We start from the raw sequence: 15,064 nt of genomic DNA on the forward strand, positions 1-15,064 counted from the left end.
TTTATTGTCACAGGCATCTTTTAATGTGTATGATATAAGGTTTTAGTGATTTACATTCAAAATTTTATTAATTTGCCTTTTTGTTTATCTTATACCAATTAGCATAGCATAACATTTTAGCTAATAATTCATATTTTAATAGTTTATAAGTTTTAAGTTCTTAATTTTATAAGACAATATTTTAAAAATTTGTGAATTTCTCCCAGTGTGACATATGTTACACATTTTCCTTAGGCATGTCCTCTTTATTTTATCTGTCACCCCTCTAATAAGTATGAAATTAAATGTAAATCACTCACTATAAGATTGTCATTGTTCAGACAAATCAAACTTTTATAGCCTTCAATTTTGTTTGGTTACAGAACTATCAAATGGAAAATAAGACCATTCCTATCACACCCACAAGTCATATCCTGTCTTTGAAGATTTATTAGCAGTTTTCTTTTATGTTTAGTTCTATATTATCTCTCCTTCACATATCAAATAACGTATTATATAATACTGTTTTCTGAACAGAGAATTGTGCATCTCACAACTAGTACAAGCTTTGTTCCCACAGGAAATATCACAACTAGCTTAGATGAATTTGTAACAGCTCTTGTTAAACAGTTAGAAAGTCAGAAAAATTATGAGAGTTAGGAGAAATTATCTGCTTTTTTGCATGCTATTAGTCTATGTTCTTTGTGCATTATTTAATTAATCTTATGGTGATGGGTCATGGGTCGAGACCATGTCATCACATTTGTTGACTCGCATTCAAAATTTTATTGAACTACTATTTTATGAATTTATGTCATTATGTTTGGTATGAAACTGTAGACTATATTTTAAGTTTTCATCATATATATCATTTAATTTCTTAATTTAAAAGTAAATATTTAAGAAACACACCTAAACATCGATTTTTATGAGTCATATGGAATGTTGAATGCAGTACTGTTCAAATTAGGTGTTTGTGATGTCAAAGTACAAATTAAGAACCCTGGCCTGGCATGGTCAAGCGTGTTAAGGCATTCAACTCGTAATCCGAGGGTCGCAGGTTTGAATCCCGGTCGCACCAAACATGCTCGCCCTTTCAGCCGTGGTGGTGTTATAAGTGACGGTCAATCCCACTATTCGTTGGTAAAAGAGTAGCCCAAGAGTTGGCGGTGGGTGGTGATGACTAGCTGCCTTCCCTTTAGTCTTACACTGCTAAATTAGGGATGGCTAGCGCAGATAGCCCTAGAGTAGCTTTGCGCAAAATTAAAAAACAAACAAACAAATTAAGAACCCATATTACTGATATGTAGAAATTAGAATATAAAATAAAAAACCTTCCATGTTTTCAGTACGATAAGATATACTACATGGCCAAAAGTATGTGGACACCCCTTCTAATTAGTGGGTTTGGCTATTTCAGCCACACTCATTGCTAACAGATGCATAAAATCAATCATACAGCCATGTAATCTTCAAAGAAAAGCACTGGAAATAGAATGGGTAGTACTGAAGAGCTCAGTGACTTTCAACGTGGTACTGTCAGAGGATACCACGTTTCGAATAAGTCAGTTCGTCAAATTTCTGCCCTGCTAGAACTGTTCCAGTCAACTGTAAGTGCTGTTATTGTTAAGAATATTGAGATACGTGCTGCCACCTGTAGCTAGGAATAACTCAAGGAGAACATTATTCATGACATGAACAGGAAGTATTGTGATGTCACACTTTGAACTTTTTTTTGTACATGTGTACTCAATGAATAAACACATATCAACATGACATTTAAGCTATTTAGATTAAACATTTGTATTTTTGAGTTATAATCTGTAGTCATTCTAAAAATTAAAAAAGCATAATTTATATTTATCTTCTAATATTTTATTGTGGTTACAAGATTTGTCAAAGCTGTCAAACATGTACAAATATTCTGATTCGATAGTGAAACTAACAGATAAAATATAATTTTTTTTTCTTAAAAAACATTTGATAATTATCTTGGAGTTATAAAAAATTTCACATGTAAAATTTGAAAATTTACTGATGCATAATTTTTTTTTAATCTTAAAATGAGAATTAGCATTCTGAAAAAACATTTTACAATAAAATTTTGTATTAAAATATCTTAATACTTAATTCAAAAACCTGATAGTTTGTGGGTAAAAGTCTTGTAATATACCTGCAAAATTTTGTAAACATATGTATATATTATCAAAATCATAATATAATTGCTCTCATTGGATACTTTCATGGTTACAAGCTAGGTGCATTCCACATAACCCATAATGAAAGGGTTAAGTAAAAATTATTCAGTGCATTACTGCCATTAGTATAAAAAAAAGTACTGTTAAGTGTCATAACAATTGAGACTGAGAAAAAAAGAAAACTTGGGTAGGTACCTTATTTCTTGTTCTTCATGTTTATCTATTTATTATTATGAAAGTAACTAAAATGTAAAAACAGGGATCTCTTTCAGTTAATTAAGATTAGATTAGATAAGATAAATAATAATGGTAATATAATAAAACTTTTTCATAAGACATGCATACGAGCAGCTAGTGGGTAATGTACTTTAATAGTATAATATGAGCTCCACATTCCTTGAATAATTTACAACCTATAATGGTACAAAGAGTGATTAGTCATGGTTCAAAGGGCAATAAAACAATAAAATGTAATTATAAACAGGTGTATACTGTTACAGGCTTAAAGCTACTTAAAATAAATAAATTCAATGTAAACTACTCACTATAATATAGATATTACAACAGCAAAGAATAATATTTTTTAGCTTACAATATTATTTGTTAATGGAATCATAGACTACAAAATCAGATCTATTTCCCATGTATTGTCAATTTCATTTTTAATCAGTTTCTCTCATGGTGTTTTGATTGACATATATAGCTAAATTTTTAAAGGCTCTTATGCCCAGATGAATTACAATAATTATAGAACATGCTTTTATTCTGTGTCTCAGGGTCATTATTTAAGTAAATAAAAATCATTTATATAATAAAATGTAAAAACATAGACACTTATTAAGTTAAAAAGGTTTGCTTATGTAAGATAAAAACAATAATAATAATAAATTTTGATAAGATATGCATGAGAGCAGATTGTGAATTATGTCATTCAGTACAGTGATATGGCCCAAGTGTTTGCCAAGTGATTTACAGTTTGTATTGCATGATTACTAGTTATACATAGGTCAAAGAGCAGTTCAGCAGAAGCATACTGTCATCAGCTTTAAAATATGGAGGATAAACAATTGTAGTTTTGTGTTGCAATTTGCAGTCATTCTAGAAAGGAAAAATTGGTAATTTAGATATACTTTTTATGATGGTTACAAGGTCTGTCAAGTCAACCAAGTCTGTATAAACTAGGGTAGAGAAAATAACAGAAAAACTATAAAGTTTTACTTAAAAAAACATTTGACATTTATACAGAAAGTTTCAGAGGTTACAAAAATAAAATTTAAAAATATTGTGATGAAGAAAAGTGTTTTTAATCTTAATATGAAAATCACCTTGCACTCAGAGTAGTCAACATTCTGACTTCATATATTCATGGACAAATCATTGGCAAAAATTATTTACTTAATAAATCTTATTTTTGTGTTCAAAAAAACTTGTAATGTTTACTAAATGCTTATCAAGTTTTGTGTAGGTACACAAGACTTTAAGAATTACAGCATAAAAACTGCTGGTTACTTTGCAGGTAAAATGTCAGTCATGTTGAAAAAGTATTCCTGTATGGAAAGTGTTAATAATTTAGAAAAGTTTGTACTAAGGGTGATGTAAAACTGTAAAAGTAGTTATAGGTTTATAAAAATGACAAACTATATTTTGGGCCAAAATTATGAATTTATAAACAGTTATGTAAATATAATGACTAAAACATGAATTTCATGCAGTGCTTGCTGCTTGTATTCTGAATTTTTGGTTTTACCACATCACTTGCTATTATTTATTACATATATTTGAATTGACATTAAATGTATATTTTGAAGCATAATATAATTTTTGGTAATTTTTTCTTCATTAGAATAAGTCACATCTACACTCAGTTTATTTGTATTTTATAGATATTGAACATGAAGTTTGTTAAAAATGTGAACATAACAATGTCTCTGGTATTTGTACAGATTGCCATCGAAGCTATTGAAAATATTCGAACAGTGGCATCTCTCCATGCTGAAAATACATTTTATTCTAATTATGTAAAAGAGCTCACTGGTCCCCATAAGTAAGTTTCCTTTATTTTATGTGCATTTCATTATTAAACTTTACCTGTATTTTCTTACACTTTGTAATATGATTCAGTATTTTATGTCAGTTTTTGAATTTAAAGTATTTACTGTAATAGTAAGAAAATCTTGGAATATTCAAAGATTTTCATCCATATAGAAATTAAGTATTACAAATATGCATTTTAAGAGTTAACAAACAATTAGAATGTTTGTAGACATTGATGTCCCTTGTGAAAGTTCCATTACACACGCTTCCTTAATACATTAAATAAATTTGTACTTCTTAATATTGCATAATCTAGAAATTATGCATGTTTATTAGATATGAACACCAGCCAAGTAATTGATTCCACAAGCTAGAAATGTATTGTATCTCAAAGTTCACATAGTTAATACATGGTGTAATTGTCACTGAGTACAGTAAAATTTCAACGTTATAGTATATTAGGCTGTATTGCACATATTCATTTAATATCAGGTTCTGTAATTTCAGAAGGGAATATTTGGAGCATATAAAAAATGTCAAGAAGTTTATAAAACTACAATTTGCATTTTGGTTTTGACTTACTTTGCATTTGCTGTTATAATTTTAGTAGCAATTGCTTACACAGGAAAAGAATATACACATATTTGTATATTTCATATTGAGTTTATATTTCTTCATAATTATTTGTTTATTAGTCTATGTAGTTTAATATATATTTTTCTGTTTGTTAGTTTGTGGCAGTTTAAAATATTTTTCTTTGTACTTCTAATATGAGGGTAGTTTATGGCATCTTTAGCATGTTTATTCTCTTTGTATTAGTAGCAAAATGGTAGTCTTTGTTGGTATGACATTTTTTTGTTTGTGCTTACAACAAAAAGTTAATTCTGTAGCAATTTATCATGATTCTCCTTTTTGTACTTTTAACATGTGGTTGGTAAGTAAGTGTTTTAACATATTTCTTCTGTTTCATTTGTAATATGAAGTTTGTGAAGCATATTCAATGTACTGTATGTATGCAAATTGACAGAATTAGCAGCATGCATATATACATCACTACTGAATGACATTCTCTACTCAACTGGGTTTAGTTCTCTTACATGTGTTATATAACTTTGTAACAAGTTATAAGTGGACATAGTGACAGAGACCCTTATACTACTGTGCCAAGCAGAAACTATTAACTTAAATAGACAAAATTATATGAAGTAATAACGAATACTCCAGAATATGATTTAATGTTATTATTCTTTGATTCGTATGTAGAGTCTGAAGTTTCCAGTATTTGCCATTAACCAAATGCTCACAGACTCAGTCCATTAGACTGACCCTTTGTTGGAGAAGGAATGTTGAATATCATTCTGAGTTTATTATGTATATGTACACAGAATATGGCAAGCTTTAAATTTTCCACTTGTGTAATCTCTTTAACCTCCAAAATGCACATCAGTAGTATGTTTCAATACCCTATTATACTGTATCTGATATTTATTCTCCTACAATGAACTGTTGCTAAATCAGCAGTATGGGGTAGAATGAATATTTGATAAGTCTGAAATATATACATAATACCATGTTTAATGGCACGCTGTAAAAGGTCATGGCATGTGCACTTCTAAATGCAAAGAGGGTTAACTCAGTGGGTATTTGTATGACATTTCTTCATTAATTTGCTTGATTCTACTTCACCATTTTATATTACAGCATTTATTTTTCGTAAACCACCTTTTCATGTTCGCTTCTAAAATTATAATAAAACTCCACAAGTTTTTAGCCTTGACAATCAATAAAAGTATTACTCAAGTCAGTTAATTGATTATTCTAATGAAAAGGCTGATATATAAACCATTTTTCTCACATGAAATGGCTAAACAGTTTGCTATACAATTAGTTTTGTTGCCTATTACATTGGACAGAGTACAAATATAACCCATAATGTAGTTTTGTACTTAAGAACAAATTACAATAAAGGCAATATTTCAATTATTTGGATAATTGGAGTAATCAAAAATAGTAATAATCTGAAACCTTAATTTTGATTAATTATTTTTGTGAGTTTTGACATTAATAGATTAAACTGAAGAAATCTTAATTGAAAATAATAAAAAAATATAATGGCAATGTTACAGTTATTGGTTAGTTTCAATAATTGAAAATGTTAATAATCATAAACATCAATTGTGATTATCTGATTATTTTCTTGACAATATTTGATTAATCAGTTAGCTTATGAGACATTAATCATTGTAATTGCTGCTCATGGATAATCAGTTATAAGGATTAATCATTTATTTTGCCCTGGTCCAGTTATTAGAGAAGTTAATTAAAATATATTTAAACTTTTATAAAGTGATTTGTAAATCTGATTTTGTAGTACATTTTGGTTTCAACATTGTTTAAAAAACGTTTTTGTCTTTATACTGGTTGTGACTTTACACTGTTTCATTTTTAACAGGTAATGTATAATATTTTTTTTGTTACATATTATTGACATGTTTAAGCTATGCCCATTGAACATAACCACAAAAAGATACAACAGAAAATTGTTGAAGACAAATAAAAGTTTTTAGTGTTTATTGATGTGTGACTGTGTTCTAGACTTTAAAAGAGAATTACGTATTAGAAGAAAATGTTATCTTTAATTAATTATAAAAGTATATGCACAAAAAGGATTTGAATGTATAAAAAAAATTTACAGGTCATCCAGAAGAAGATCTCATCTGAGGGGATTGACATTTGGATTCGCTCAGAGTCTTCCTTCATTTGCATATGCAGCAGCCATGTATTATGGAGGTATTCTAATTAGCGAACAAAGTTTGGAGTATGGGGATCTGTTCAAGTAAGATATTTTAGTAATTTTTTATATGATTACTAATTACAAACTTGTAATTAGCAATGTCTTTTTTTATAAAAGATTGAAACATTTAAATTACTCCAATTGATAACTCATTATGTTGTAAAGTAAGATCATTGAACTTAAATTAAAGGCCAGGTGCATTTAAAAGTCATCAGCTATACTAATAAAAATGAGACACTGAGCTCAAACTGAATACATTTGTTTTTGAATATAAACTGCTTAATGAACATGTTAGTTGGGTATTGTCTTTAACACTCCTACGAAATATGGGGCCTAATAGGCCCCAGAGCAACTTGAAAGGTTATTAATATTAGGCTAATAATTTTGTATTTAAATGAAATTGCCATTTAAATCCATTAATGAATGGATTAACGAGATTCCCACTGTCCCTATCTACTATCTAGCGAAACCACAGCCAGGGGAACGGGCTTGGAGAAATCAGGACTAGAAACGTCTTTTTGTAGGAGTGTTAATAGTGAAATTCATAATGAAAGCCTTATCTATGTTGGAGAGAGAAGTTCTGTGACTGGCTGATATTTTTTGTATGCAAAATATTCCACTTGATTTTAACTGGTGAATAACCTTCTAGTGATAAAGTTGTTACGTGGACAACTTCAAGTTGTCAAATACTAGAGGTTTATGAATTTAATTGTCACTCATTGAATTGCTCTCCATCTTATTTTTGTGGAAAATATAAAACTAAATACTACTTTAAAACCATAAGTAAAACTTAAATGTTTGCTTTCTGGCATAGGTATGATTATATTCTAAAATACTCTACCTGTAACTGTACTTATATCACATCAATAGTTTCAAAACATATGAAAAGAAAAACTTTAGTTGACAATTATGTTTCATGTGATACTGTGTAAATTATTCAAAAGGGTAGAAGCATTAAAACAAACAAATATAAAAGTACTCACAACTACAGAACAATAATACACAAACCAAATCTCCATTTGTACTTCCAGTTATCATTACATGTTACTATGACACCCAAATTCCATTTGTATCAGATTATATTGAAGTTACAGAGAGAGCCTGCCTCTCTTGCTACAAGATTATACTGATCTTGTAGCGCCAAAGTGACCATCAGAATTTCCATTTTATAACTTTGATATGTTTTGTGTTCCTTCACAAAGTCTGACGAGCTATCAGTAAATGTTACAAGTCTTTTTAATTAAGTATGCTTACTAAACATTTGTCATGAATACATGGAGTCACAGTGATTAACTATAAGGTGAGTTAGCTTTTTAATGCAACTAAAAATTCCTAGATAAACTAAACAATAGAAAGAAATAACAACTGAAAGATAACCACAACAACAACCAACAAAAATAGAAGTTACTGTCTCACAAAGTTTTTACATTTTAGTTACTTTTATAATAATAAAGATGTACAAGAAATATAGTACTTACCTGAGTCCTTTTGTTTTGTTTTTTTTTGCTCTTAGAAAAGAAACTTAAGCCCTCTTTTGTATACTAATGGTTCTAATACACCAAACAATCTTTATTTAATTAACCAATGCACCTAAAAACAATGAATAATAAAAAGCACAAAGAAAACAATATCTTATAACTATCATAATTTTTCTGGCTTTCTAATAATGCAATAAGAACCTTTAAAAATGCAGCTTAGTATGTTGATGTGAACACTGAGAAAAATTTCAAACTGGATAGACAAATAGACAATTCTCTGTACAAAAAACAAAGATAATATAATACATAATGCAATAGTTTATAATATTGGCTTTCTAAGGGTTTTAAATAATATGCTATAAAACATCAGTGAGAACTGTTGTCAATTTGTGAAAGAGTGGATATGACAGATGGGCATGGCAAGTGGGTCTGATTTTCTGGTTTGTCTTTCTTTAATTATATAAGATTGAAGGCTATAAAAATTATGCTTTGCCTATATTATAGTAATTAATTTACATCAAATTCTGTACTTTACTTTTGATTCAGATGGTAAATAAATTAGAGAAGGAATGTCACAATTCTTAAAACTTATTAAGATTTGTTCTGTTAATCGTGTTTATTCCTATACAATGATAATAAAGTAGCTTTATTAAATTTTGAAGGTAATTAAAAATGTTGTGACATGTGAACCTTGATCTGATGGTTAATATGGTATATGTATCTTCACAAAATTAGGGAAGCTGTCAGTAAACATTAGGACTCTTTTGTACACAAAAAATCAGATGTTCAAATTATTTTTGATAAAGACATGTCTGTGAATTTTGACTGAGTGTAAAGTTATTTTCATATTAAGAGTAAAAATACTTTTCATCTGAAAATTGTCAAATTTCATTTGCATAACCTATAAAACCTTCTAGATAAACATTAAACTTTTTTTTCTGTAAAACTATATATTTTATCTGTTATTTTTTCTTCTTTAACTCTATACAGACTTGATCTATTTGACTGACCTTTTAACTACCATAAAATATGAAATAAATCTGAATTACACTTTTTCTTTCTAGAATGACTGCAGATTGTAACATTTGTTGATCCTAAAAATTTAAAGCCACATATGTTTATGCTTAATGAATAAGGGAATGTACAAGAAATACAATGCTTTGACCTCTTGTTATTTTGCTGTTAGTTGTCAATGAAATTTAAGCCTATTTTTATACTGATGGTACTACTGCACTGATCATTCTTTATTTACTTAAATAATACACCTAAGAGCACAGAATGAAAACAAACAAAAAGCAAACAGTGCCCTATTACTATCACAACTTAAGTGGCTTTCTAACAATGGAAGAAGAACCTTAAAATAATATCCAAAGCTTCTCAATTTGAACACAGCAAGAGAAACTTTCAAACTGAAAAAGCAATACACAATATTATGTACTGAAAACAACATAATGTAATCATAATGTAACGTTTTTTAATTGATTAAAATGTTACCTTTCTATTGGTTATGTCAGAGAGAACTATTGTCAATTTGTGAACAAGAGCATGTAACAGGTGGGTGTGGAAAATGGATGTGGTTTTCTAGTCTGACTCCAGAAACGAATAAGATTGTAAGCTATAAAAATTGTTTTGACTCTCTTAGTAATATCTACATTATAATTAGTAATTTACTTCAAAATTGTTACTTTAGGGAGGGTTGTTAAATGAATTAAGTGAGAGAGAAAACCTAGAGAGCAACTGTCACAATTCTCATACTATGGGGGATTGAGAATATTTTAAATATTTTGTAATAGAATTAAAAACCTGAAACTTGTATATTAATTTAGTAACTATGTTTTAATTCTTGTTTATTCATATGCAGTGATGGTAGTTTAATTAAAGTTTGGAAGGTTGTGACAGTGAGAGGGTTAATTACAATGCTGGTCAAGCAAGACACTAAATTCTTTTCACACTATATGCCAACAGAACTGTATCATATTTTAATGTTATCTAATAAAATACATATCAAATTACTAATACTCTCAAGGGGGTACTTTTTTATCCACACCCTGTATGTTTGTTTCCTCAAATCCTCACTTTTAATCCTAATGAAAATATTTATACTGTTGTTGTGTTTACAGGGTGCTTGAAGCTGTAATTCTTGGAACAGCTATTGTAGGTCAAGCTGTAGCCTTTGCACCAGACTATCAGAAAGCTAAACTATCTGCTGTCCGCATTTTTAGACTACTTGATACTCCTACTAAAATAGATTCTTTTTCCAAAAATGGTTTAAAATTGGTATGTAATAAAGACTCCTTTTCTTTCTGCAAATACCATACATTTTTTTAAATTCTTGTTTTGAATTGTGTTGACTTTATTGGCAGTGTATTGTTGTTGTTTTTTCACATATACTAAAAATGAACTCTTAGCATCAAAGTAACCCAAGCTTCAATGAGATTTTTGTTCATGATCCCTATAAAGAATAATTCTACATTATCTTAAGTAAACAGCTGTAATTGTTTTCCCAGGTAAAAGCTAGGAACGCACTTCCTTCTTCTATATCACAAAGAAAGAACTAAAGTGAAAAGAAAAAAATTCTCTTTCTCTCTCAAAACATATTTCTAGTTGATCAAACAGGAAGAGTACAAGTGACTTTTTCTGTTCATACAGGCCTCATTAGATTTTAAATAAACTATTTATTTTAATATTTTTTCTTTGTTTAATGATATTTCCTATAACTTAGTAAAGGAGACTGAATGTTTATGTTTCCTTTTTTTAAAAAATATTATTATCATATGACAATCATTAAAATTGCTATTAATTATTTATCTTAGTTGAGGTTGTATACAAATAAAAATACAGTGCTTTATGAATAAGGTTGATAATTTTCCTGATGAAGTTAGTTTTCAAATTATAATTGACAATTTATAGGAAATTAAGTTATTTGGTATGCACAATTTTTTGACACATTTATGTACTTGCACATTTTTATCTTCCAGCGTTTAAGCTGGCTTATGCATCCCTTTAACCATTCTAAATTCTTATAATATGATAATTCAAGGATAAATGTAGCTCATAATCACTTGATTTCCAAAAAAATAAGTGATTCTTGAATTCACTATCATAAGTATGTCAATTTGTTTCAGGTGGAATGAAAGACAAGACATGGTATTGAAGTCAAAATAATACAAAACTTATTTAAGCAAAATTTGTGATCAGTGACTATTGAGTAGCAGTAGGACTGTTGTAAATGAAATAATATAAATGTCAGTAAATAAATAGAATTAAACTCTGTTTAAATGGGTTGAATAATTCAGCATGAAACAGCAGGGAGAAATACAATGTCAGACTTAGCAAGCCTTGGTTCTGTCAGAGAAGTGAACTGTTTCTCTTAGAACTGGCATGCACAGACAACACGGAGAAGCACAGTAATACAAAGATAATAAAATAATAAGTTGATGATTCCAACATTTTAATATGCATAATAATTTATTATTTAAAAGTAAAGGAAATAAAAAAAATTCTACGTTTTGGTAGAATATGCTCACTGTCATCAGGAGATGAGAAAGACATAAAATTTAATCGATATATTTAAATGAATTTGTATATTGTACAGTGACATCATTTATAAAATTTATTTCCATAAAGTTACTTCTGTGGCATCAGGACCTAAACCTTTATTGAAAATCATTTTGTTTTTAGCAATTTTTAATTATATTATTTTTAATTATATGTTATAATTAATTCTTATAATATATTTAATTGATGTTGTATTTTTACTTCGCGAAGTATTTGTGCATTGTTCCAGATAATAATATGTGAAGTGTTTACCACATGTTCTGCCAAGTTTAAGTCACTAGTTTTTAAATTATCAGTATCATTTTTATGTTCTTTAATTTTAAATTTCAACTTTATTCTTCTCTGTCCAGTATAAATGAAACCACAACTACAAGATATTTTATATATGCTACATTTATCCTTTACTTCAGTTTTATCTTTTACACCGTTAATAATGTTAATTAATTTTAATTAAGGAGTAAAGGTTAACTTACAACCTGTATTTTTCATGAAAATATTACCTATTTTTGTTTACAGTGATGGAACACACGGCAAACATATTCTTTCCTTATTTGTCCTACTTTTTGTATGTAACTTGATACATTCAGAAATCTGTAATGTATTATGTTTTTTATAGGCATTATCTGTAATATTAAGTTGATAACCTCTGTCAGTTGCTATGCATTAAAAAATTCAGTTCTAATATTAACTCATTATATGAAGAGACATTAATGGCTCTATGAACAAAAGACAAAAATGAGGTAATCCAGTATGATAATGAATTACACAAGTGTGCATGAGGTGGAACAGCAACTGTGAATGACTTCCTGTATATCAAAATAGAAGATACATTCTCTTTTTACAGAAACATACAGAAATGTCAAATTACCCTCTTCTTCAACATCTAAAGTGAATTGTAGGGTTAATCAAATTAAGACTTTTCTAGAAATTAATTTATGTATCATGAAGATTTAGCTGTTTAGTGAATTAATTCTGTATTTTGTAAATTAAAGTTATCTTTTACTTGCATTTATGTGAGTAAAGCATCACAGCTTTCTTCTCTGTAATAGGAAAGTGAAATATTGATTCATCCTCATGTTTATTCTGTGTCTTAGTTTTTACTTCAGTAGTTGTTATACATGCAATATAATTAGGTTTGCAGTTATAGCAAAATAACAAACTCATAATATATCCTCCAATTTTGATTTCCATACAAGTTTACATCTGATACACAAAACTTAGGTTGTGATGTTTTACCTACTCTTGGCTGGCTTACTTGAATTTTATAGTTAAGTTTAAAACAGTAATTTTCAAGTTCAATTTTTAATTCTTGTTGTCTTTCTAGAGTGTAATAGTTTCTTCCTTTTATATGTAAATTAAATACTTTGTTTTGTTCAGCCTGATATATTAATATTGAAAGTTTACATCTGATTATGCTTATTGTTATACAGTCCCCTTCTGCTGCTGGAGCTGTAGAGTACAGAAACATAGAGTTCAGTTATCCAACACGAACTGAGGTCAAAGTCCTCCAAAACTTGAACCTTCATGTAGAAACTGGAGTAACTGTTGCCTTGGTTGGTAGGAGTGGTTGTGGAAAAAGCACTTGTATACAACTGTTAGAGAGATTCTATGATTGCTGTCAAGGTTCTTTGGTAGGCTGTTCTAAAAATAATATGTTTGGAATATTAGCATTAACAATAAAATTATATATGTATGTATGTATGTAACAGCATGTGCAATAAGGACTTTATTTCCTTACCTTCATTCAAGTAAAACTATTAAAAGTATATTCATTATATGATTCTGAGTGTAAATATGTATTGTTTTTTAATACTTCTGTCACAGAATTAACTGTTTTAAATGTTTCAGGCAGGTTTAATTAATTTCTAAGATATTCTATTTCTTATTCTCAATGCACAGATGTTGGATACTACAGATGTCAAAGAACTTAATGTTGCATCATTGCGGTCACACATTGGTATCGTTTCTCAAGAACCTGTCCTTTTTAGTTACAGTATTAAAGAAAACATTAGTTATGGGGATAATTTCCGAGAAGTCACCATGGATGAAATAATCTGTGCAGCTCGCAAAGCAAACATTCATGAATTTATCAAGTCTCTTCCAGCTGTAAGTTATCAACAGTGTGGATTTTTTTTGCAAATATTACAACTTTTTTTTTATAGTTTGTTAATATCTAATGAATTATTTAACTTATATTACTTATATGTGATATTTCTATGAACATAGGCATATAAAGTAGAAACCAGTAAAAATGTAAGATTAATTTAAATAATTCACCTTTTAAAATTTTTTCAGCACACTTATAAGTGAAAAATTGTACGAGCCCACACACATCTAACAATTATATCGCTTTGTCAGTATTTTCTTCACTTATAAAGTATAGAACTTTGAACTTGTCCTAAATCTGAGTTTTACAACTAGGTAATAAACTGACTACAGATTCAGTGATGTCGAGAAACCCACTTGTTGAGAAATTTATATGCAAAAACGTCTCGTTTGGGTTGAGAAAATATTTTACATAGCAAAGTGGCAAAGACAGGGTGAGTACATGCTAATCAACCAACAGTGTCACCCCTCCACGCACTCGTTCATCACACAGCCTATTATTTCTGCACAAAGAAAACTGCAGAAAGGTGACTGCATCAGCAGGTTTCAGAAATGTTTCCTGTAAGGAAAGACATACACGAAGGTAGGAAACAATCAGTGCTTTGATGTCATCCAGATTAGAAAATAAACCTTGACAGTTCCATTGTATCAAGGTGGCCATTTTTATTTATGTGTAGGCAAATTGGGTGGAGTGCCCTTCTGTTTACGACCATGTCTTTTTTTTTTATTATCTTTATTTGAAGGAGGTCTGTCAACCTCCATGGATCCTACCCTGGGTCATTGGGCAGGTCTTTGCTGTTAGAAGAGGATTCCATCGACTGAGGACGTGAATGAATGATTGTTTTGCATCTTGGAGTGGGAGAAGAAGATCTATTTGAGGAAAGGTCCATACCCAGAACCAAAGGAAGTGGATCTTG

General features: G+C 29.2%; 1 protein-coding gene and 1 long non-coding RNA gene across 12 annotated transcripts in view; one reads left to right on the top strand and one right to left on the bottom strand.

The window, feature by feature from the left end:
- The window catches only part of LOC143233818 (ATP-dependent translocase ABCB1-like), a 90,452-nt gene that overhangs the window by 66,158 nt on the left and 9,230 nt on the right, over positions 1 to 15,064 (top strand). For all 3 annotated transcript variants that reach the window (XM_076470535.1, XM_076470533.1, XM_076470534.1), the window contains exons 21-25: positions 4,121 to 4,221; positions 6,907 to 7,047; positions 10,604 to 10,760; positions 13,472 to 13,672; positions 13,941 to 14,147. In XM_076470535.1, coding sequence (XP_076326650.1) covers positions 4,121 to 4,221; positions 6,907 to 7,047; positions 10,604 to 10,760; positions 13,472 to 13,672; positions 13,941 to 14,147 — 807 coding nt within the window. The remainder of the gene's footprint in view (positions 1 to 4,120; positions 4,222 to 6,906; positions 7,048 to 10,603; positions 10,761 to 13,471; positions 13,673 to 13,940; positions 14,148 to 15,064) is intronic.
- The window catches only part of LOC143233819 (uncharacterized), a 55,656-nt gene that overhangs the window by 14,190 nt on the left and 26,402 nt on the right, over positions 1 to 15,064 (bottom strand). For 7 of the 9 annotated variants that reach the window (XR_013018331.1, XR_013018337.1, XR_013018335.1 and 4 more), the window contains one exon: positions 12,419 to 13,682. The exons of the other annotated variants lie outside the window; for them this stretch is intronic. This is a non-coding gene — a long non-coding RNA (uncharacterized LOC143233819). Of the gene's footprint in view, positions 1 to 12,418; positions 13,683 to 15,064 lie in introns of those variants that run through there. 9 annotated transcript variants of the gene reach the window in all.

This window comes from Tachypleus tridentatus, chromosome 12, assembly GCF_004210375.1.
Source record: "Tachypleus tridentatus isolate NWPU-2018 chromosome 12, ASM421037v1, whole genome shotgun sequence".
Classification (NCBI taxonomy): domain Eukaryota; kingdom Metazoa; phylum Arthropoda; class Merostomata; order Xiphosura; family Limulidae; genus Tachypleus; species Tachypleus tridentatus.